At 46.5% G+C, this 24,611-nt stretch overlaps 1 protein-coding gene across 1 annotated transcript in view; it reads right to left on the bottom strand.

Moving 5' to 3' along the window:
* The window catches only part of camta1a (calmodulin binding transcription activator 1a), a 223,643-nt gene that overhangs the window by 27,872 nt on the left and 171,160 nt on the right, over positions 1-24,611 (bottom strand). The window contains 1 exon segment of the mRNA XM_057042122.1: positions 18,126-18,197. Coding sequence (XP_056898102.1) covers positions 18,126-18,197 — 72 coding nt within the window.

The following is a 24,611-nucleotide window of genomic DNA, read 5'->3' as shown; positions in this document are numbered from 1 at the left end:
AGAGAGAGAGAGGGAGAGAGAGAGAGGGAGAGAGAGAGAGAGAGGGAACGCCACGTTCATTAAATACCCTAACAGACAACAAACGCAGCTTCGGCGTGCACCCGCACTCCCATCTGATTCCTACCTTTTCACTCCTAGCTACACAAAGATGAGGGCACGCAGACACGTGCAAGAATGACAAAAGGGGGAGATCATGTGGCAGCTTTACAGCTCTTCCCAACACAAAGATTCAGACGCTGCACTCTATTATTAGGTATCCCCAACCTGTCACTCCAGAACGTTCCTTGTTTCACTCGGCTCTATTTTGCTTCCCCCTTATTACGTGTACCCAATAGCCCTCTCCCGGCCGGAGGCCCACCTCAGCTCCCAGAGAAAACGAACACAATGAAAATGTAAGGCATAACATAAATCTATTGGGATGCTAATTTAATTTAATTTCCTGCTGGCTGCTTTCTTTTTCCACTTTGTAATATCAGGAGTTTGTATTCAGGGAGTAGGGGAGAAAGAAAAGCTGAAGGGTAACTTTTTTGCCTGGATACTATTTTCAAGAGAAAACGAGATCTCATTAACGTATTGATTAATTGTGTAATGTAGTCTTCTGCTTGTAACCCCCCCCCCCCCCACCCACCTTTTCCCCTGCAAGTCTTAGGGCAGCTTTCCAGCCTCACTTCCACAATGGAAAAGAATGAGGGGGATACAGTTGCAGCAGCCTTTGGTGTACATTAGGATGAGGATGTACCGGTGCTGTAATGGTGTTAGTATCTCTGTACAAGCTTGTTTGCTGCTGTGGGTGTTATCCTGAGCCTGTAGGAACACAGTACATACGCTACAGTCAGCATGTTGGCAACATTTCTATGCACGTATGCCAGCGGTTCCTGTGGTAAGGCCCATTAATGCATAAACATCACTTATATGTAAAATGTTGCATGTCTCCAGCCAGCATTTTGATGTTGCCGTGTTGTGTTAATGTTTACTGCAGCTCCCCAGAACAGATGGATAGATGTTGAGATAATTACTAAAGGAGTCTTGGGGAGGCAGCCATGGGGGCGGAAGGCCTGCTGAGTGGGTGGTGGAGTGCCACCCTGCACCTCCTTCCACTGCTCTCTCCATCTCAGACGTGAAAATACAGCAGCACACACACACAACACACACACAACACACACACAAAGGGACTCAGTCATTCACATTCAACTCAAAAATGGAAAAGTTTATATGCCAACACACATGAATATGCAGGACATTGCCATCGCAACCGAAGGATAAAGGTGCTGTTGTAGCCAGGCAACAGGTTTTTCTGGCACCCACGCACTTAGAGGCAGCAAGTGCTCCTATAATCTCTGAGTGAATTCCTACCTCAGTCTCAAGTCATACACACTGTTCTACTCCAAAAGGCAAGGGTGGGGGGGTGGGGGGGGGGGGTACATGGGTAATGGAGCAGAGGACAGAAGTAGATGTCAGTGGAGAAAGAGAAAATTACTGTGTTTGGTTCTAATGTACAATGAATGTGCATGTTGATCTGCAGCTGAACTTTAACATGCAAAGATGCTTGGAAGAGTGGGATCTGGTAAAGGTTGGTCTGCTGTCTCATTAAGTCGCTGTGACCCTGCCACAAATCTGCTCCGTGTTGCTGCCTCTCCAGCACTCCGACTGTAGCTCATTAGGAGACAGGGAGAGCGAAAGAGATTTCCAGGTACATGCAGAGACAGAGACAGGAAGAAGGATGAGAGCGCGGCACCATGGTTGTTCGCTACATGCTAGGCCTCCTTTTTCACAAGCCACGGACGGGAGCGATAAAAACTCCATTAACATGAGAGCATCTTAATTGATAGGTGATGCTTCATTCAGCGAGAACGAGCCTGGGAGTGCAGGGAGAAAACTGGTGTGGGGGTCGAGCCTGTCATGAGAGGATACAGGAAAGGGCTGCGGTGTGGGATCCCCCTTTTTTCCACGGGGATGCGGAAAATAGGAAAGGTGGTGAAGAATAAGGCTGTGAAAATATGTCTCGCAGACTTGAGGGAGATCCAGTTCAGGCTACACATCATGAAAGCACCAACAGTTGGCTGCTTCGTCACAAATATTCCGAGGGGAAGTGGGTGCGTCAGAGTGTTTGTGTTTGTGGACGTATCTGTTCCTTTATGCTTGCGCGTCTGCCTACATTAAATCATAAATAGCGTGTGAATGAGTGTCTAGAGGCAGATTTCTGTATGTTCGTTGGCGTATGCACATCAGTATGCATGCAGAATGAGCGCAATGAGCTGTGAGTGTGAGACCGAGTGCATCTGCTATTTAGACTGCATTTCCAAGCTGTCTGAGCCGGAATCGCGTATCCGCGCATCTCGGTGTTTGTCTGTGTAATTTCATGTGAATATTTCATCGATATGTCACATGTTTGGAGTCGTTATTAAAGCTGTGCTCCCCTGACTGCGCGGGGGCTTTTACCCTGGAAGCGGTGTAGTGATGGATGGCACGAGGTGCCAGTCAATTAGGCGGCCTTCTGGCCTCTGGCAGCCAACTTGCAGTCTTAAATACCGACCTTCCCCACTTGTCCCCAAAAACCGCTCATTTCAAGGACAGCTGAATCTGTGGAACTGCAAGTTCACCTCCAAAGGCACAAGGCTTCTTTTTGTCTGTTCTTGATGCTGGGAACCTTTATTGCTCATTGCCAAAGGGTGTGTTTTGGAATGAGGGGGCGGCTGGATGCTGCCTTGCCTAGTTCAGACACGCAGCAGCGCAGGCGCACATAATAACATGTATGCACACGCACTGAGGTAAACAAACCCCACGTCAAACCATGGTGAAAAAGACAAAAACAGCCTGAAGCTCCTGTCTGGGTCGTAGAACCCCCACCCCCCACCCCCATGAACTGCCTTACCCCTGTCTATGACAAACTCTTTATTTTAATCTTTTCATTTTGAAGATGCTAAATCCAGAGTCTGGAGTCAAACCTCATCTTCGCTGCACTGGTCACACCTTGCCTTCCCCCGCCACCGTCTGAACTGCCAGGCTAAAAAGATGTCTGGGTGGGTGTGGGCCAGGAGTAAGAGCCAGTTCACAAAGGGTTTCTTGATGTCAATTGCCTCAAATGCCTCCATCCAAGGTCTGTAAAAAAAGAGACGCTAGTGCACAGCGGGAGGCCCTGATTTAAGGAAGATTCACACTCCACCTCTTTACCTCCACTACCTAGTGTACTGGCTGTAAGATATGAAAGGCAGAACTTTTGAGGAACAGGAAGAGGCCAGCATGTTTGAGTGTGTTTCAGAGGAAGCCAGGGGCTGAGGCCTGTGATGTTTAATTCAGGAGCACATAATCACTCCGATGGAGTTGAGAGCAAGGCTTTAAATAACTCAGCTTAGAGGGGCAGAACTGCTTCACTCTGGGTGGGGGAATGCGAGCGTGTGTGTGTGTGTGCCTGTGTGTGTAGGTGCACATGCTTATTTTCTTGTGTCTGTAATTGTGCATGTGTGAGTGCATTTCACATTTCTACAGCTGCGAGTGTGTACGAGATTGGCCCAGTGTTTTTATGTGTGGTCCCTCCCTGCTTTGTAATATTTTATTTGTGCCGTGCAGCAGAGTAAGGAGGTGTTTGTTGCTGTGCCAAGCATCTGCATGCATTTCAATAAAAGTCCCGAAGACCAGTTCTCGGGCCTGAATGTGAGTAGCATTCTGGATGCCAAGCTGGGGGGCAGGTAGGCAGTAAGTCAGGCGGTAAGCCTGGCAGAGAAGCACTGAAGTTCATTTAGCTGCCACAACTCAAGTCACAGTTTACAGCCTACTTATTCTTCCTAAGGCTCTCACCCAGCGCACAACCATCTCCATTAGTTGTGTTGGTCTCAGGAGAGAGGCCATGATGCCCTGGAGCAAGCTGTGGAAAGGCCATCAGGAGCCCATCCGGCTGCAATAATAGCCTTGGCTGAGCCCATGGCACTGATCCTAATATTCAGTCACCACACAGGTAACTCTTTCAAACCAGAATAAAAGGAGGGAATGGGACTTACTGAGCTCTCATTTAGGACTGTGTAGACGTTTGTATGATTTCTCCTTTGTTTCCACCTCAAAATAACCTCTGAACCTCTGGCTTTCCCAGTCTATTCCGCTTGCTCTCTCATTTCCGTGTCTTCCTGCGAGGGCATAGTGCAATTCATTTTTAAGAGGAAACACAGCTAATACCATCTCTCCACACTCCCTCTTTCCTCCTCCTGTTCCCCTTTATATCAGCGCCGGGTCTGATTTGTTTGTGTGTGTCGTCTTTCTCCCCATGCCAGTCAACAAGGCGTGCTATTTATGTGCCTCTGCCCACGTCTGTGAGCGAATCAGGACTTCACTGGAGCAGCCAGGGAAGAAAGATGTGCTGGTGCATCTCTAAACAGGGAGTCACAAGGAGGACTGATGTGTGTCCAGGAACAAGATCATCCAACCTGGCTACTATCTGCTCCTGCAATGCCCCACTGAGCAACAATAGATAACACTGGTTGCCGCATCAGTAAGAACTGTTGATGTACCAACAACAGAGCATACAAGACACCTGTATATGTGCATAAATACATACATCTAGCAGGTATTTAAATAGACTTACAGGAAACAAATCTCTGAGAGACTTACACAGAGATGACAGCATGGCTACAGGACTGCTGAGGCTCTGTGCTCTGTCAAGCATGGTGAGGGGCTCATTATTATTACTGGACTGGATACTGGAGCAGCCCCAGAGCTCAGCTTGGCAAGAACTCTCTCTGGGGGACACACACGAACTGGCCTCCACACACGCGCATACACATGTACACACGCACACACACCATACAAACCAGTAATCAAACATCTGCCCCAGGGGAAAAAAGAAAAACGCTCATATGGTTTCCTAGCAACCATCCACATGAAAAATGGAAAATAAAGAAGCTGTCTGTGTGTGTCGGAAGCAAAGAATAAAGTAGACGTTAACAACTTGTATTAATGACAGATAGAGAGCTTTATGGACCGAAGAGCCAATTGGTCTGAGAAGAATTATGAATGAGATGTGAACAGGTAATGAAAAGACTGACAGAAAAGGCAGCGAGTCTGCAAATCTGCTCCACCGACATCGTCACTCCCCCGACAGCCCTGCAGGGGCAGTGTTGGCCGCAAGTTGATCCAGAAAAAGAATCCACCCATAGTTAAGGTCATGGCAATGTGGGATCAAATAACAGCTCACAGCGAGATCATCATGGAAATAAATCAGGATCCTGCACATTGTTACAGATGTGTGTGTGTGTGTGGGGGGGGGGCTGTGGCTTCGAAAACATCGTTAAAGACAGAGCTGTTGGTCACTGCAGGACCAAGTTAATAACAGAGGTTATAACGTGCTGTAGCTACACATTAAGGTGAGAGTTCAGTTGCAGAGTAGAGCACTTCACTCACTCCTGCATGTTTTTCCTCCAACACAAACACAGGAGTTTCAGTCATTTGATCACTTTGCATGCCAGATGTGAGCGCGTGTGCGCTTCATTAGCTGGCGGTGTGTGTGATTGTGTTTGTTCATCTTGGGAACATTTGTGCGTAAATTTTTTTGTTTGTCAGAGTTAGGGGAGACATACTATCTCCATCCAGCAGCTGCCAGAGGCTTCCCGAAACAAGTGCAGGGCCGTGACAGAGACAGAGCGACCGCAGCCTTCTGCTGGTGTAATAGGAAATTAATTGAGACCATCAATATGGTATTAATCATTAAAGCACAGGTGCTGAGGTGGCGCTTTGCTGAGTGTTGGCAGTGTGTGCACACGCTCAGTTAATGTCTGACCTGCTGTTCTGTAAAATGAGGTGGAAATGGAAGGAAAGAATGGGGAAAAACTGATTCATTGATCACAAACCATCTGCAATTCAATACCAGTGACTGGTAAACAACAATACAGATGTTGTCTTTATCTCTTTGGAGTCGCACGACAGCATGGGAAAACTGAAAATGTCTCGTAAATGGGAAAATCTTCATCTCAGCCCCCTTGGATGCCATGTTTCTTCTACAACCTACCATAATCCAGAGCAAAGCAAAGCAGAGTGAGGGCAGGAGAGCTGGTGCTAATCAGCCAGAAGAGAGCCAAATTGCAGCAACTACATTAAGCTGTTAAGCACACCACGTCTCCAAATTGTTGAAGGTGTCTCACTGAGATGAATGCGGCTCCTTATGAATAATACATACACACACGCAGAGACAAATATCACACACATGCTTCATATACGCGCGTACGAGTGACGGTGCCTGCAGGTGTCTGACATGGCGTGAGGGGACTGACATGGCGATAGTTCCAACAGTTCTAGTGTGAAGCCCCCCCAGACACCACCCCGTGTATGAGTGTCAAGTCAGAGCTTATGAAATGTTTATGATTCGGGAGCTCAGAATGAGATGGAGATTGATCTGGATTGAAAGGCAAATAAGATTGCCAAAGCCCACAGTCAGCTGAAAAGAAGGCAGAGGGTGCAGACTGGGGGGGAGGTGGGGGGGCTAAGAGGAGAAAATGCATTAACACAGGTCTGGCCCTGAGAGAGCGGTGAGTAATGAGTACTTCCTCTATACACACTGAATACTAAGGTGAAATATGGTCACGCTATCATAACCCGCCGCTCGCCGCTCTGTAAGTGTGTGTGTGTTTTGCCTGGCTTGTGTCTGCAGCTCTTAAAGGAGGCTTGGACAGACAGTGGACAACTAATTAAGAATTATTTTGACAAAACAAGCAAAGTTGCTTTTATGCGGACGCGAGAATTTCTGCGTCAATTATGTGGAAGTAAAGGATCCCTTTGCAATACATTTAGTCGGAGGTAAACCTAAAGCACAAATCGTGTGGATGAAAACATACTGACTAAGTTTTAATATTCATAACTGCCCCTGGTGGCCGACCGGGACGCCGTACCAGGCTGCAAATGAATGCAATCAATTTTGGATCTCATGGATATCTGCTGGACTACTAAAAATGAAGATACAGTTACAAATAATTAGCCACTAATGATAGATCCCTAAAAATAACACACCCAATTTTCAGGGCTGTAACCCCAAGATTGATTAATAATATGAAGAATAAGTTGTAATACTTGATCAGAATTCCCAATGAATAATGATAGAGCCGGATTATGTTATATGTCAGAAGATGACATATACCATATGAAATTTTGATGTGGAGACACATGATGCACATCATTAGCGCAGGATCATACCAGGCCTCGGCTCTCTTTAACACCGTGTAGATGAGATATCAGCTTTGATTTAACATTTCTAACAGTGGAACACAAGTGGAAATAATGTCACCGATACAGCCTTTTTCAAAGGCTTGATGAATGTGTGGATGTATTAATGTGTGCATGCCGGACAGATGGAAAGACAAGATCCTTTGATGTAACCCCCAACGGCCCTGGCCAGCTTGTAGGGAGAGGAACAGAGCAGAGGCCACCAGAGGGTTTGGGTCCAAGCCCTGGGGCTTGTTTGTTCCCTCCCCCTCTCAGCCTGTCTTCCCCTCCCTCCTCTGATCAATACTGGCTTCTAATCACCGAGGACAGTATGCTAGTCCTCTCTTTCCCTTATCTCTCCTACTTTAAAAACCGTCCTTCTTTCACAATGGTGCCGATTACAGTTACAAGGTTTGCGTGAATCTGTTCACACCTTTGCGCGTTAGTCACAGAGCATTCCTCAGCAGATTTGCGACACTCTGCTCGAATGCGTCAACAGGCTTATACAAGGCTCTTGAAATGTGTGCAACAAGATAAGACGATATCCTTGAAAAAGCAACACTTAATAAACCCTGAGCATAATAACGCATCCCCTCATTTCAGTGGCTTTATCCCAGTTATCTAATTGCCCACGACTTTTTTTCTTTAACAAACTAATGAACGTGGCTGGATTGAGGCTTGGAATCACATAGGCTGCAATAATATAGCAAGGCTTTAAACCCCAAACTGCATTAGAAGAGCTGAATAATTTGTAGGAGAAATAATTACGGGGCAGAAGAGCAGGCATCAATCCTGGAACACTGACAGTGCCCTCGCTGGAAACCACCTCACCCATAAGCCAAGCCTCCATTAGGTATTGTCTGGGGCCCACAGGCTAATTTGTTTGCATCAATAATACATTCAAAGGATTTATCTAACTTGCAAATGAGTGTTCATTTACTAGTCCAAAAGGCAGGGAGGAGAGCAGGCGGCAGTAGAGAAGGTGTGAAAGGCTGAAACAGCTGGTTGGGGCTATCTGGGACACAGTTAACCCTTTGCTGGGCTGTAGGGTGGTGGTCTGGGCTGGTGGTAAATGCAAACATTCAGGCAAATGAAAGCTTTAGCGAGAGTTTTGACCGTTATATGTGCATAAGTTCACACCTCAATTTAAGGAACACTTTGTTCCCTTCATTTCTGAGCAGTACAGTTGATTCTGCTTATGTAGGACAAAACCGAGTTCAGCGTACTGGCGAACAACAACTGGAAAGGCATCAAGAATAAAGTCCCTGGACAAGCACAACTTGTGCAGGCAGGGACTGAGTGTTCTGTACGCCAATGACAAAGTGACAAAGATGAGTGGAAATGGGGATCTCAGCGGAGAGATGAAAAATCAGAATAAATGAAACACTGAGGGCAGTTTTAGGGATTTGAACACTTTGATCTCTTGCTTATGCGGTCGAGCACAGGTGAAACCACGCGTTCTAAGGACAAAGATCAGGAGATGGGGGTTAGCAAAGGGTTATCGAGACAGAGAGAGAGGAGGGGGGACCGGAGAGGAGGAAGAAAGCTGGCCATGAACATATGCTGCCTTTCGGTGCCAAGCCCCACTGGCTCAGGCAGCCCACGCATACGCTGCACTGCTGCTGCCGCTGCTGCTGCCACTAAAGTCTCATCCAACACCAACATCACTGCACTACTTAGTCAAACAAAGCTGTAGAGATGAATGTGAAAAGACTGTGGGTCTCCCCAGTCACAGCACTGCCAGGTTAGGCATGCTTAGCCCGGATAACACGGCTGGATTACGCACGCACTCTTACTGTATATTTACAGAGTAATGCTTACAGGTGCTCAGGCAACCATCCCCCCAAAATGTGTGAGTTACCTGTGGAAAACCTAAACAATATTTCTTAATCAGGAATAAACTGGCTGTGTAACAGATTTTACCATGTTATTAAATTGAAGGACATGTGGACAGGAGAGCTGGGAATGAGATCAGAATTGGTTTGGAACTGGCTGAACACGGCTCCCTACTGGGACTCAAACCAAGGGCAAAAAGACCTAGTATGAGACAGATCCAAGCTAACAAACAGTCGCGAATAAACAGTGCACACACTAGACAACCACACGTGTAATAGACCCAAACAAGGCTGTAGACACACAATCCCCCTCAGATGCCCAGATAGATAATAACAAATGTTTGTATAAGACAGAAATGAAATCCTGGGTTCATCTTCCTATCTCAGTCTCACAAACTCAATTCCCCTCTGACATCCAGCCGCCTCACATTCCACACCTTTTCCATGTGAACGATTGGGGTCAGTATCTTCACATAAACACCATCCGCTGCTCTCTCTCCCCACTCCCCTTTCTCAGTCAATGGCTCCTGAGCACTGGTGCATATCTACACAGGGATGGCAAGGGCACCGAGGAGAGAAAATCAATACTATATCTCACCACTAAGCACAATTCCAACCAAAAGCAGCTGGAGTTTGCAGGTTGCTCCATAAACTGGACGGCTTCATCTGACTGGCGCGGTGTCTGTGGATTGCTACAGTGCACAACAGCACAATGGCCTGGCCAGGGCTACACCCACCCACACACACACACACACACACACACGGTTCCAGAAGCTGAAGATTAGCAACAGCAATGGGAAAAAACTCACAAGGCAGAAACAGGGTTGACAAACAGACTCTCTTCTGTCACAAACAAGGAAAAGCACCTCTGGACAATTTAGTCACACACACACACACACAACACACACACACACACACACACACACACACACACACACACACACACACACACACACACACACACACACACATGTTCAAGCACAAAGAACCCTTAAAATACTTGGTCTAAAAATAGCAGACGGGAGGTGGAAAACGGGACTGAGGCTATTATTATTGCACACACGTCCTGCCTGGTCCCACCAAGGAAAGGGAAGAGACTAATGATTTTCCTGGTGCAAGCAATTAAAAAACTATTTGTCACCTGCCAGGCTGAATATGATGTTAGAGGCCTTGGCAGGGTACCACAAAATAAGTGTGTATATATATTTTTATATGCATATTTACATATAGTTGTAATCACAAGTTTTCTTTAAGTTATTTTTGATTAATCACAATCAAATATCATTCATTTTTAATCTATATTAATTGCATTTCATTTTCATGAGCAAACAGACTCAAGAGAGAAGGGAGGGTGAGGAGAGCCGGGTGATGTGTTAGGTGAAGTGCTAGCAGAATCCTCGCCTAACGCGAGTGCTCCCCCTGATCGTGCTATATTAAGCTGCAAGTCCTCTGATGAAAAGAACATGTGCATCAGATTTTATGTTGGTTGACTCTTCTGTCTTGGGTTGTTTTCTACGTCGAAAGGGTCAACATGCTCCCGACCTTATCGGCGGCTTCTTACGATGATGGATTGATCTGCGTTAATGCATTTATTTCGACAGCTACAGTGCACGGTGCAGAGGCCCCTGCTTTTTAGAAAATCCGCTGAGAATTCATGTATTCGAAACAGGTGGAGTTGGATGAAACAGAGTTGAGTTACAAAAGGAGGAAATGCAGCGTAAATAGTAGCCAGGTTACCACCGGCCCAGACAGTGTCTCAGACAGCACACTGCCATCAGAAAGTCATGTAATATTTAGAATTCAGCCATTGAAAGTCATTCTCCGGCTCCCGGTCCTCTGGCAGAAATAGAAATGTATATTTACCCCTTATACCCCCTCCCATCTACCCTGGGAGCACAAAGAGGAAGGCTTCAACTTTCTGCTTCCCATCTCCTTGTGTCTCGCTCTCCCATTTTCTTTCCTTTGGGCTGCTGTACCCAGACATACATTCATTTCGAATAAACCTGTCATTCTTGTTGCATAGGCCTGAATGATTGAGGCCTAATCATATACCGAGCACCTGATGCATCTCCAGATTTGTGCTCTCCACTAAAGTGAAATTTCTTTTTGTCTTGCAGTTGAGCTCTCATCCTGGGTTGTGGGAGGAAGCCAGTCTATCATTGCAGACTCTGGAGGCTTTAGATGGGCCACACAAGGGGGCAGTCAGGCTAACTAAAATCTTGCTCTTTATAAAGAAACATCCCCTGATACTACTATAGAAAGCTACAGGAGGCAAGGCATATAAACTGTTGGGCGGAAGTAAATAACATTAAAGGGAGACTTATGCCTGCTTTGCACCGTGCAGCCCTATCCAGATCGAGCTCTGACTCGGATGCAGTAATTTATGAGGCAGCTCGTTAACGTGGGGTGATTTGCGCTGCTCGTTTGCTCCCGCTCATCTCTACCAAATGATATCATCTTCTACCTCTAATCTTCTAACTCTAATCCCCCATTCGCAAAGCACCGCCTCCCCTCCCCTTTCTTGTTTTCTTCCCTCCTGCCATTCTTCCATACGTTTCTTTCCCTTGCCTCCACTTCCCGTGCTCCCGATCTCTCTGTCTTCTCAGGATTGCGTGGGCGAGTTTTGAGACGGGGGAGCAGGCAGAGACGGTAGCAGAGTCATCCCAGTGAAGGGTGTGTGCGCATGTGTGTTCCATGTGACATCTATCCTGATCAAAAAAAGACTAAAAGAAGTCTGGCTTGACTCTGAAGGCTTTATGTGCCCTTGTAGTTACTTTTTCACTGCCCCCTACTGAGGAAGAATGAGAGAAAGCCTAAAAAAAGAGAGATTTTCTTTCAAAAAGTGCGAAGGGGAGAAAGCTCAGCAATCCTGGGAGGACACAGCAGCAAAGAAAAATAATGACAAGGATGGGGTCAGAAATAAAGACAAAAGGAAAGGAAGAAACAAAACAAGGGTAGAGCAACACAGATCAAAGAAATGTTCATAATAGAGGTTGTCATTGGCAATTAGGGGAGCCACGTGTTGTTTGTCTCAGGGTGAAACACCTTTGGAGCTTTCTTAACACCATTATGCCCCTGAACTACTAAATTGCTTGTATGGCCTCGGCCAAATATCTTCTCTATTTTAAAATGGTTCATCATGGATCAAAGGCAGCTGGCAAGCTGATTTTCACATTGAAATCTGTCAATTACAGAACTCACAAGCAGAGCTGTGGGTCTGTATGTTGACAAGTGGTCGCTGGTTAATGGGAACTCAGATCAATATCTGACAGAAAGCAGATTGAATGCACCTTTCATACCAAGTCCCCTTCACTCTTCTTCTCTGCCTTTAACACACGTCATCCCCATCTTCCTCCTTACCTCTCTCTCCTCCTTCCTTGTCTTTCCCTCCATGACATGTCCAAGTGATCATGTGGGGATGTCAGCCTTCATGCGCCGCTAATTGGGGCTCAGAGGAGTAATCAGGGCAGGACAAATCAGACAGTTCTGGTCATTAGCTGTGGCCAGTGTTCTCTGGGAAACTGGGAAACGTGTGCATACTTCTGCAGCACGACTGCGCCTGCATGGTGACGTGAGCGGGTCTGTGGCTTCAGTAGAGACGGAGGGATCGGCTCTCCATATAAAAGACCGCCGTGGAGCCGTTCATCTCTGCTCCCTAGAAGGCACAAATAAGCCTTCCTAGCGACACGGTGAGGCTGCTGAGGACTCTTCTGAGATGTTTTAAACTCAGCACTCATTATTAGCAAGTTGCCAGCGTAGTTCCTGTCGCAGTTACCCTGCCACCCCTCTGTTGCTGAGGTGGGTCGCAGCAATAGTTGGAAATATGTAAAATATTTCTGTCAATAACAATCTGGGAAGTCATAAAATATAAACATGTCGACGGCTGCGACCTCAGAGATTGGACGCATGACTCTGGAGCGAGATGAATGTCAATTCATCTTACTGGCACAGCCTTAACCTTTCAGGATAACTGAATTATTTAAGGAGTGCATACCTGTTGTGGGGCTCTGTTTCTCTGTCTGGGCTCTGGCTGGTTGGGAGGCTGCACGAGGCTATTGCCACGCACGCCTCTTTGGCCGCAGAGTGAAAATGGCAAGACAAATACAGCGGGGGATTTGTGATAATTGGCCATGCTGGTGGGCTAGACGACGAGCCTAGATAAAAGGTCGCAAACACTGAGGAACAGATCAGTCTGCCTGGAGGAGAGCAGGCTCAGCGTGCCTCCAGGGTTTAGCGCAACTTCTCTCGTTTTCTTCATAGCGAGAGAAAAGGACTGGGGCCATTAATTAAGCACTAAAGTAACCTTCAATTTGTTTGGAGGTCAGAAGCCCTGCTGTCACTGATTTGGGCAGAAACCAACTCCGATGTAATTCTATTTTTTCCACCTCTGAGTGAAAGCAGAAGGTATTAGATGTGATGGAAGGCAGAGGGACACATTTGAACATTTAAAAGTCAAGCAGATGTGGTGAGCTAATGTCAGTATGTGTGTGTGTGTGCGAGAGCTCGCTGGGAGGAGAAGAAGTGGAGGAGACGACGGAGCCACAGGGACATGGCTCACACCCTGACATGCTTGTGAAGCAGCTGTTCTCCTCATGGTGGAGAGAGGGGGTTGCCAGCAGCGGCAGCCGAGGACACCGTGGTCTCAACCCATAGCACAGAAACAGAAAGGCAAATGCAGGCGTGCGTGCTGACAGCTTCACAGGCGTACACGCATAATACATACACTGCCTCTTCTGTCAGTCCGGTGTTAACGACTTGAAATGAACAGTCAGGCATTGGAGTCAAATTCATATGCTATGAATTTCATACTCTGTAGAGATGCATTTCCATTTGATACAAACAACAGCCTGCATAGCTAAGGGCAATTATATTTCTACTGCCTCCATTTGCCCTGAGGTTGTAGACAGTCAGTCAAACCCTCTCCAGGTTTTCCTACCTCTCCGCCCTCTCTGTGAAATCAACAGAACGGTTCCTAGGTTCATCCATGATTTATCTCAGTGAAATATTCATCATGTAGCCTTGCATAGTCTGGATGCATTTGATGTGAATCTGGACCTGACAGCTCGGCTCCATCAACAGACATCACCTGAGCCACTCGGAGTCCAACACCTGTCTCCCACTGCTCAACACAGAGGTAACTAAACCGATCTGATTGAATAGAGGACTCGGGCAGATGTAAAGAGTCCATCTGTCTGCCTTTAGCCTGCAGGCATGTCCGCTCTGGGTGTGCAGCTACTGTATCTAGCTGGCACGCATCTCCACAGCAAAGAAGACTCTCAACTTTCTCTCATTCAATTAACGAGAAAGAAAGAGAGGACTTTGTCCAGGCCGGTGACGTGGTGGTCCGAGGTGGTCGGAGGTGTGGCGGGTCCATGCATCAGGCGCCGTGCACATATTGACAGCATTTCCCAAGCTGCTACGAGCTGTGGATTGGAGATGTTTGAGCCACGTCCGGCAAAACCAGCAAACAACATCAGCAACAGCTAGAAAGAGTTGGGTTCAGCACCATGGAGAGCACCGGAGAGGCCCTGCTGCTCCTTAATCACAGAGCCATCGCCGCCACGGCGATAACAAGCACGGTTATCACTCTGCCTGTCCAACTGAGTAACCTTTGAATTACTCCATAAATTAATATTACTGAAATACTGTCTAATAGTGCCAGAACGATCACAGGGACAACAGTGACAACTCATTTTCCTACATAACACTTATTCAAGTGGTTCCAAAGTCATTATACACTGAAGGACTAATGTAATAAGAAAAATGTAACTGCGGTGAATGGTGATATTAATAATGTATTCATGGGAGACAGAGAGTAGAGCACAGTGGCCTCAGCTAAGAGGAAGAAAGTGATAGCTGTGAAGAAACAAGGTCGTCAGCATTCCCTCCCGCCTTACTAGTCATTTCATTATCTCATCCCTCTCTCCTCCTCTTTAAAGTACGGGGGAAAAACGGGAGAGGCTATTGACCCCTCTCTGTGTTCGTGGCAGGCAGCAGGACAAATGAAGTTCCCCTCAGACCCCCTCCGTATTAATATCATAATTATCCCCACCTCTGTGCCCCCGCCGGCCAACGCAAACTCCACTGTCTGATTTGATGGAGAGGCACAAGCAGGGAATTACATTCGATTAGCACTAAACAAGAGAAGAGGACACAGAGCAACAGAATCAATCAGCTCCACTGGGACAGGCAGGGTTCTGCATGTGTGCACGCCAAGAACATCAGCAACCAACTGGTGCCATGGAAATGGAGAATGTCGCTCAGCATTGTATGTTTTGATGGTTGTAACATAGAAAAAAGGGCCCAATTTGACCAAAGCCTTTGAAATGGGAACTTTTTTGACTGACAAACCACACAGTCTGCTCTGGGAAGATCACTGTCTCCGCTCCAATTTGGATTCATTGTTTGCAGCGCCAGATAACCGCCGTGGCACTTTTCTTCAGTGGCTGCCACGCGCAGGAGTGGCCCAGACATTTTAAAGTGGTCTAATACCGCAGAGATGTGGAGGTTGCGTGGCGGTGATGAGGAGATTCAGAGGGAGAGGTGAAAAGAACAAAGAAAATGAATGGATTGAGAGCGAACCCCCCCTCGCAGGCCTTTCGTTCCTGTCCCCTGTCTCATTACCCAGGCTTTAACTCAATAAAGAGTGGATAAAGAGTGGATAAGGAGGCACACACCCACAGGCAAACTCCCCCTCCCTAAAACACCTTTCACCGAGCTGAATGGTCTCTTTCTATCTCTCCCTCTCTCTCTCTCTCTCACACACACACACGTGTTACATTTATCTTTCTTTCTGTGTTTAGTCTAACTTTTTAAAAGTTATGTCCACCTCATAGACTCTCTTATTCACAGTCTGTCTCTATCCTCACTGTCCTCTCTGGTCCCTCCCTGTTGGTGCTGTGTAACAGGAGTTATTTCCATCCCAGTCTCTCAGCGTCTCTGGCCGCTGGATGGCTGGAAATTTACATTTTTCACTCACTGGTGACCTTTCCTTGTTGCCACTCTGGGAGCTCCGGTCTCCTTGCTGCTCTGCTGTTGACAGACTGCCTTCTGCAAATCTCATATGGACACAGCAAATGGTACAAAGGAAGTCTGCGGAAAAGGTTTCATGGGGAGAGTGGAGAAAGGTGTAAAAGTCAGAACTAGAGCTGACTGAAATTGGCTTCAGAGGCAATGACGGTCTGTCTTCATCTGTTGCGATATGGACTGCGGCGTAATCTTTTATCATGCTTGTGGTTCCCTGTCAGCGCTGATTGTTTGCAATAAACTGCCCGCAAATCTGGAGCTCCAGGAGTGCTCTGTGCCACAGAAAATATGTGAAAATAAATCCCTATTTTATATTTTTGTGATATAAAAAGTTGGGGTTTGACTGAATGGAGACGCAACTATGGGTCCTGTAAGGAGATCTGCTGAGCAGAGTGAGGAAAGGAGACACGAGGGCCGAGGATTTAACAAACCGGTTGATGCTCTGCAGCAGCAGAAAAGTTAAGTCAGTGAACTCCTCAAACTTTGATGAGTGTTTATGTACTTGAATCTTAAAACCGGTGGGCAGTGAGTCAGCACGCTGCACTCTTGGTCTGAGCTCTGCTCACCACATCCTTAAATGTCTGCTTTTGTGGTGTTTTACTGTGATTGTCAAGCATCTCGGACTGTTGACCCGACTCTAAAATCGTGCACATACAATATCAATTATTAAAAATGACAGACCAACAGACTAAATTTATTCAGATCACAAAAACGAAAGCAAGGCCTTGGACTCTAACCACTGGTATAAGTTCAACAGCATTTCGAGGGAATTTCTCATCGTAACGAGGTCTGAGGAGTTCTACTGTTGCACAGAAGCTGTTGCAAGAGCAAATCTATTTCTTGGCATCCAGTAGAGAGTGATTACCGCAGCCAGGAACTATTTTATTGTACATATGGGAATGTCAGCATCGTATTAAGACAGACATGGGAAAAATGTGAATCTATATTTTAAAGGCAGTCCTAATCCCACCACGAAATGAGAAAATCAATAAAAGATTTCCATGACAGTCAGCCAGTGAAAAATGTAAAAAAGAAAAGAAAAAAGCAGCCTTGTGTAGAACAAGAAACATCTCTGATCCATCAAAATGAGGACGCCACTTTCAAGTTGCTTCCGTGTTCCTGTGGTTTCATTCCACTTTTAATATCATACCGTACCTGGCTAATGATTCGGAAAGCACACTTAAGTAAAAATAACCTGGGATTTGTGAATTAGTACGGAAGAGACAGAATTGTTTCTGCCCATGACTCACACACACACACACACACGCACACACACACAGCCAACAGAGAGAGAGAGAGAGAGAGCGCTTTTCTTTGCGGGGGGAACTAATTATGTTGATTATTATTTAGTTATTGTGGAGGCTGTTTTTCATCTTTTGTCTTTTGCTACTACCAAGTCTGCTATCGTCTTTTGCTAACAAACATTGTCAGTTGGGTTGGCTGTGACTACAATGGAAATAAATGTGTTTTCTGGGTCTATTCAGTACAGCGGGGATGTTCTGAATTTGCTCCTCTGTCTGTTGGTCTGTCTATGATGCTTCTATCTAAGTCTTATTTTTGGTGTTTTTCTTTTATGCGTCCTGAAAATGGTGCGAATGAGCCCCTTCAAACAATCCTAACTGCCATGCTAAATGAGAATGATGAGCTGTGCTGCAGGTGTGATCAAAGGCCTTCTATTTACAACCACTCTCAGCCTGTGGACCACCGTAAGCATACTAGACTGTACAGGGCACGTCTTCCATCATGCTTTTACTGCCCATCAGAGCAGCTGTTAGACAGAGGAGATGGCAAAGCTTTTAGCAGCATGAGATAGCGTCCTCGGCCTGGACGCTGTGTACGGGCAATGCCATCAGAGAGGAGAATGAACCGGGGTAGATAAGGGAAATGGAGGCTTGGAGGGGAAAAGAGAAGAGAAAGAGGGGTTGGAGGGGGATAGGTGGATGTGTGCCTGCTGGCTGTCAAAGAGAAAGTGCTTTGGTTAAATGGAAACTGATACCATGCAATTCTTTATAGTTCGAGCTGATAGGCCGCTGAGTGAAAGGAAAAGTGTGCTGAAGTGTAAAGGTGGAGAAAAGCAGCTCTTACCTGGAGCAGCCAGTAGCACCTACGGTGGAAAGTCGGGATGATGGAGGAGTGCACGTAGCAGCCGTACAAACACTGCAGGTAAAACAGAAGAGAAGGAGACATTTAAGTAGAGGAACAAGAGCTAGAGCAGCCTTCAACACTTGAATTTGTGACCTCTTTCCTTCTGAAGGCAACTCCCGCATGAACGCGCTAACAGATGGTCAAGCTATTGTTCTCAGGAATAGAGTGTGAAGGAGAAAGTGGATCAGGTTAACCAGTGAGGAACACCTCAGCACTCTTCCACCCTCCCCATGATTCCTCTCCTGATTTCGACTCTGATCCTGCACCACTTAGAAAGAGCTCCTGACAGGATGATTCAAGTGCTCCTTTCCCCACACCCTCCTCTCCAAAAACCCCACAGGGCATCCCTGCCCATAACTAAAGCACAGTGTTATTAATATCCTTATCGTAAACAGATAATACTGTGCCTGGGGGCTCGTTACCATTGAGAGAGCTAGGCAGGGCTGATAACGCCTTCTGGTATTGGGCAGAGGGGCCAGGAGACATTTCTCAACAGCCGACAGCAGAGAAAAATGCACAATGTGCCGTGCTGTGAGGAACAGGAGCAGAGCAACGCTCCGCTCCTCTTTTTCAGCGAGACCAACAGCCCCGGCTCCCCAGGTGACCTGAAAGGATGGCTAGCCTGGTTTTTGCTCGCTCACAACAGGAGTCTGTAGCACTTCCTCCCCCAGTTCTCAGAAGCGAGGAAATATGCTGTGATATTGTGGTGTGATACAATATTTGTGAAAGCTGGGCATGAGCGGATTGCTCTCAGGACAGGAGGCTCTGCTCTTACTGGAATAAACCAAACAAGCAGGTCTGACGGCGTGAGCCTCGCTGCGATCCATTGTGGTACAACTGTTTGTTTAGAAATCAGGAGAAATCACAGCAGGGGTATGGACACCAGCCTGTGCATGAGTGGACCTCAAAGCTTCTCTTTTACCCACAATCCACACACACACACATGCAAACACACAGAGATTGCTTCATTATTCAGTAGTGCGGTGTTAAATAAGTAAAGGTGGGTTTCCTCAGGCTCTGTAGATCTGAATGGCGAAGCAGTATGGAAGGGTGGGTAGCGGGGCCTTCCTGTTTTGGCCAACACTGATAAATAGGTGCCGAGGAGTGTGCTGTCCGCTCCACTTGTCTTAACTCAAAGCTAAAGTTAAAAGAGGAGCAGGGCCTGCAGACAAAGTCAGTCTATAAACAGTCACAAGTGTCTGATTAATTACACCCCGAGCTGCTGCAGCGATACGCAGACCTGGGACTTGGTGAAAGACACTTCAGATGCACCGGCACAGCTGAGCGGCTGTTGTTCTTGAATCTAAGGGACATTCACACACCCAGACATCCCATGACCGATCCGCAGACAACAGGAGTCGTATCGGCCTTGGCTCTTTCTCCAGGTGTTCCATTGTTCCAATCCCATCTATTGTAATGTGATTTCAATACCACTGAACTCTGCCTGTGAGAGTTTGAGATAGTGAAGGCATGCAGGCATCGCCCTCCACCCCCCCGTTCTTATTTTTTGCTGTACTCTCATCCATTACAGCTGTCTGAAATAGGATGTATACCTCCACCCACTCCCATAGCTCTACCATCCATTACTCCATGCTGGCAACAGACAGACACTTCCTCCCACTCCCACAGTGCACTGAACATCACATTACTACAGTCAGCCACAACCGCTAGCAGCTCACACGTTCCAGCTGTACACATTTGCAAGCACTTGTGCCATAAACCATACTTTTTTCCTTCAGGGACGATGCGGCAATGACGCAATGAGGAATTCAGGTGACGTATGCACGGCGCAGCCGTGCGTTAAAGACATATTTATATTGCTGAGTAGATACAAAGTAAACATTCTTGCTAATTGTGATTACAGCAAATGTATTGCTATATCATGGTTAATAGTGTTGCAGCCTGAGGGTGGGCTGTGGTTTCAGTATGCAGCCGGATGAGGTCGAGGCCGGTTCCACAGGATTGACAGGTGGGCCAGTGCAACAGGCCCCTGCGACTGGGGCGACTGGGGAGTGAATAAATTAGCCCCCAGGCTGCTTTCCTCCCCATCTCTCAACCACATGGTGCAGCGTGCCAGACAAACAAGCAGCTTAAAGCGCGCCGCCGCCGTTGTACCTGTCAGTGTCAATATACAGTAGACATCAAACATTTCTGTATGTACAAACGACTAGATTTCCTCACTCTTCCGCCCAAACACACACCCAGGTACAAAGAATTAGACAATCGGTTCTTCAGCACCAAAATACGCCCACACAGAACGGCATATTAAGTTCAGACGCTCATCGCCGTGCACACTTGCACGCACTCATAACAGACTAAGACATAAAGGCCAGCCAAGATACTTTTGAGAGCACAAGAACGCCCACACACACACACACACACAAAGCTCATCACACTGGAGCGCTTATCAGTAATTCAAGACACATATCAGTTACTGCTGTTTCTGCTGCTCTTTGCATGCTGAGTGTCTGGGTGACAAAGTGACGGCAGCAGAACTATTATTTGCTGTCTTTGGGCTGTGACAGATGACAGCACATCACAGGGCAAGCAATTAAACCATAATTATACACACACACACACATACACGCACACACACATACACGCCTGTCATGAATACCACAGTTTGAGCTCAAAGACCAAAAAAAAATAGGACCAAAAACCAAGTCCGTTTGTGTGCACACGTGTGCACACGCGTTGGTGTTATAGGTTTATTGTTACATTATGGAGTGCAAGCGAGACACAATAGAACTGTGATGCACAGTTTATGGAAGAACTCACAGGCAGGGTGTCTGTAATGTATTCATGTGCTGTCACTGCAGACAGCAGGGGAAAGAGTTACAGCGACGTGTGTCCTCCAAAGTCAGACACTGATGCAGCAAATTTATTTGGTGTTGTCACTCATGCAAACGGGCACGGCAATGAAACCCTGCCCCGGACCAACGAGACGGTATTAATACCTGACCTGGACACACCCCTCCCTCAGGGTGTTTAACTGGTCCTGAGTGGAGCAGGATCACAGTTCACACACAGCAAGCAGAGCAGACAGCGCAGTGATAAACAGTTCACCTTAAATAAAGCCCTCGCACATAAAGGCAGGGCCAGCGCCGCTTACCTGCTCTGCCTCTGGAGGCAACCACTGCCCCTGGCCAACCTGTTACCCTGGCAACACCTCCGTTGCATTCATCCATCATGTCTGACAGGTGTCAGGTACAACTAGAGATGGCTGCGTTGAATGCAAAGTCTGTGTAGGAAAAACTGGCACTGGTTCGAGTGAGACTGGGAGAGAGGGGAGACTCGCTCATTAGACCATAATGATGTGTGAAGACATTCCTAATCAGAGATTGGCACCTTATTTATGTTGGCAATTTAGGGAAGCAAAACAGAGGCTGCCACACATTTGTCTGTCTGTTGGGTTGCCAGGTCAACTGAGAGGAACACACGAGCACAAACAAACACGCACCAGTGGCTGACAAATCGAAGGCACAGAAAAACGTGTCTGCTTGTTTGTTAATTTAGCTTCTTTCAACTATTTGTTCTGCCTCATTCTCGGTTTTTATCCATTACATCACGCGGCCAACTTACTTTACAGAGAATAGATTTAGTGGTGATTCTTCAGCCAGCATTTCTTTTATATTTAGTGACTTCCTCTTTGTCAGATCTCATATTACACCTTTAGCTCTTGGGGTACGTCCATGGTAGTCACTTCTGGCCCAGCACTTAGTTAGACTGAATGTGTCATTGTGTGTCTGTGTCTGCGTGCATGTTTGCATATGGCTGTTCAGATACACGCCCGGGGCATGTGATCCTGCCTGGGGCGTAGCAGCAGAAATAGAGCTCATGCAGCAGCCAATCACGCTGCACTATCAGAGTCCTTCTGCAGGGGGGGCGCGAAAATCCATACTCAATAAAGATTCATGGACCATGCAAGATTCAAGCTAGCCCAGCCATTGACAGGATCCATGATGACTATTGATCAACCAACGATTCCTGGCCCCATACAGATGTGATTAGATGACTTACAGTTAAAAAGTGTCATTTCCAGTTTGGCGGATGAGCTCATTTTAAGCTAATGCTGTGAAGCTCTTTGCTGTACCTGCATCAGCTGCTCTTCTCTCTCTGACTTGTTCTGTGGCAATCAAATGTAGCATCTGGTATGATGCCATTACGCCCAGCCAGAACGTGACGGACACGATCTCGCTTGCTAATTCCGGTTCAAAGTAAAAAGCAGGGGCACCGTATCCTTCTTCCACACTGACCACGGCTTTTAATTTCACTACTGCGTCTTTGATTAAGATTTGTTTCTTCCCCCAAAGACGTCAGTACTTAAGCTTCAACAGGATCGTTCCTCAGTGCATCTGAAGACTTACGCAAAGGCTGATGAGACATTATACATTATAAATCAAAGGGGGCTTAGATTTATCTCTGTGCTCCCCTCTGTCGGACCAGCTGCAGCCTCTAAATCAGTCAAAAGCGTGCACGCTACAAAATGAATTGGCACACTGTAGCCAAGCTGTTGCAGACAATGAAAAAGCAACCAAAATTCCTCAACAAAGCAAAACAAATGATGCTCTGGAAAAATGTATGTGTTATGGAAATGACCGCCTCTAAAAATAGCACACTCATTGTAAAATCAACACAAACATTTGATAAACAGGCCCCGAAGAGGAGAATTAATTAGCCACGCTGGACGCGTAAACACAGCCATACATCAAGTTCAAGAGGAAAAACAATAACAGGGCTGAGGCAGTTAGAGAGAAACCCCTGACCGCCTGCCACTGAGAAAGCCCTGACGCTCTCTGGCCTCATTCCTGGAGCCAAGGAACAAACTCAAAAACAGAGGAAATTAATTTTCTGGCAGAAAAATGGGACGATGAAGCTGGACACGGGATAGACGGCACATTGGACAAAGTGAGAAATGAGAGACAAAGAGACGAGAGGCAGAAGCACGGATGATTAACGGATCTAAGGTTTACAGCTCTGCATGAGAGAGAAGAAACACACACACACACACAAACACACAGACACACACACACAGAAACGTCTGTCTCGCTGACTGAACTGAAGACACTGTGTCTGTTGATGCTAATGCTAGCCAGCTGGGCTTGCAGCCAAAGGCATTAAGTGGAATCGAATTCCACCAAACTAGCTTTAATCAGCAGGTTTTTAAGGTTAGAATTACTCTTCGTCTCCTCCAGCCCAGTGACCAAGGTTAAAGCGGACACAGGCAGGGGCTGGGCCCTGCTAATGGGATGGAAGGGTGGCATGAGGCCTGAGGCGTGCCATTGTACAGCTACACACAAAGGTGCAAACACACGCGTGTAAAAACATTGCTGTGCATTTTTGCTCATGCTGAGTGACACCTGGAAACCATGGTAACGCACAAACAGCACATTCTACATCATATATAGGACATATATGCTACAGATGACAAAAAATGCATGATTTATCAAATATTTCTTCAGATAATCCAGTGAAATCACAAGCTATAAATAGTTGGCCTTGTTAAAAATTAAAAGGTGGATTTAAGCCATAAATACAAATATATGGGCTTTATAGAATTACATTTAGAGTCTGCATCAGTTACTCAGTATTTTAGGGTCTTCTTAGAAATAAATCTAAAGACCATAAGCACATAAAGGCAGAATAAAAAAACCTTGACCTGATTCTGTTACTATAGCTACACCTGTTCTGAATACTCTGTTGCATAAAAGCCCCTTGGTGAGGAGTCAGCCTTAAAAGAATATTGAAAACTCTGATACAAAAAGAGGTGATGAATGGATGCATCAGGCAGTTTTTATAACTCACAAAGAGCCGATAACGGCCCAGCCTTGACCTCATCCTGAAGACAGCAGCAAACACATTGAGGCCCATCACCGAGCTCGGAAAGACCTTGCAGCACTTTAGATTCTTAAAAGTAAAACTTTCTCCTGCTGCCACAATTTAAGGACACGACTAAATACTGAATAGAGTCTTTCAGTTCAGATTTCAAACCTTCTCTCTCCCTCAAACCAGCTGAGCTCTGATTATAATGTGCGCAACATGTGCTGATCACAACTGAAGCCACATGGGTGGACTTAAGACCAGCAATACAGCTGCCACTGTAAACTGCCCCTCAAGGTATAAATAAAATAATAAAAGCATCACAAGGTGAGGCGGCTACTGCTTAATAAACATAAATGGCGTTCTTTGAGTCTGCTTGACCACCCATTAACCTTTGCTCGTGCTGGCTGAGGAAAAAGGGAGCACAACCTCTGCATTAATGAGATAAACCCTAATACATACACACACACACACACACACACACACACAGAGCAGAGAGCAGCTGAAGATGACATCACATGCTCAGCCTCCCCGGTGAGGGCTGTGCAAGGCAGACGTGCTGCCTAATTGTGAGAGAGATCCCAGATTTGTAATGCTCCGCAGTAC

This window comes from Takifugu flavidus, chromosome 8 (assembly GCF_003711565.1).
Source record: "Takifugu flavidus isolate HTHZ2018 chromosome 8, ASM371156v2, whole genome shotgun sequence".
NCBI lineage: Eukaryota > Metazoa > Chordata > Actinopteri > Tetraodontiformes > Tetraodontidae > Takifugu > Takifugu flavidus.
This window is presented reverse-complemented; position numbering and strand designations above follow the sequence as displayed.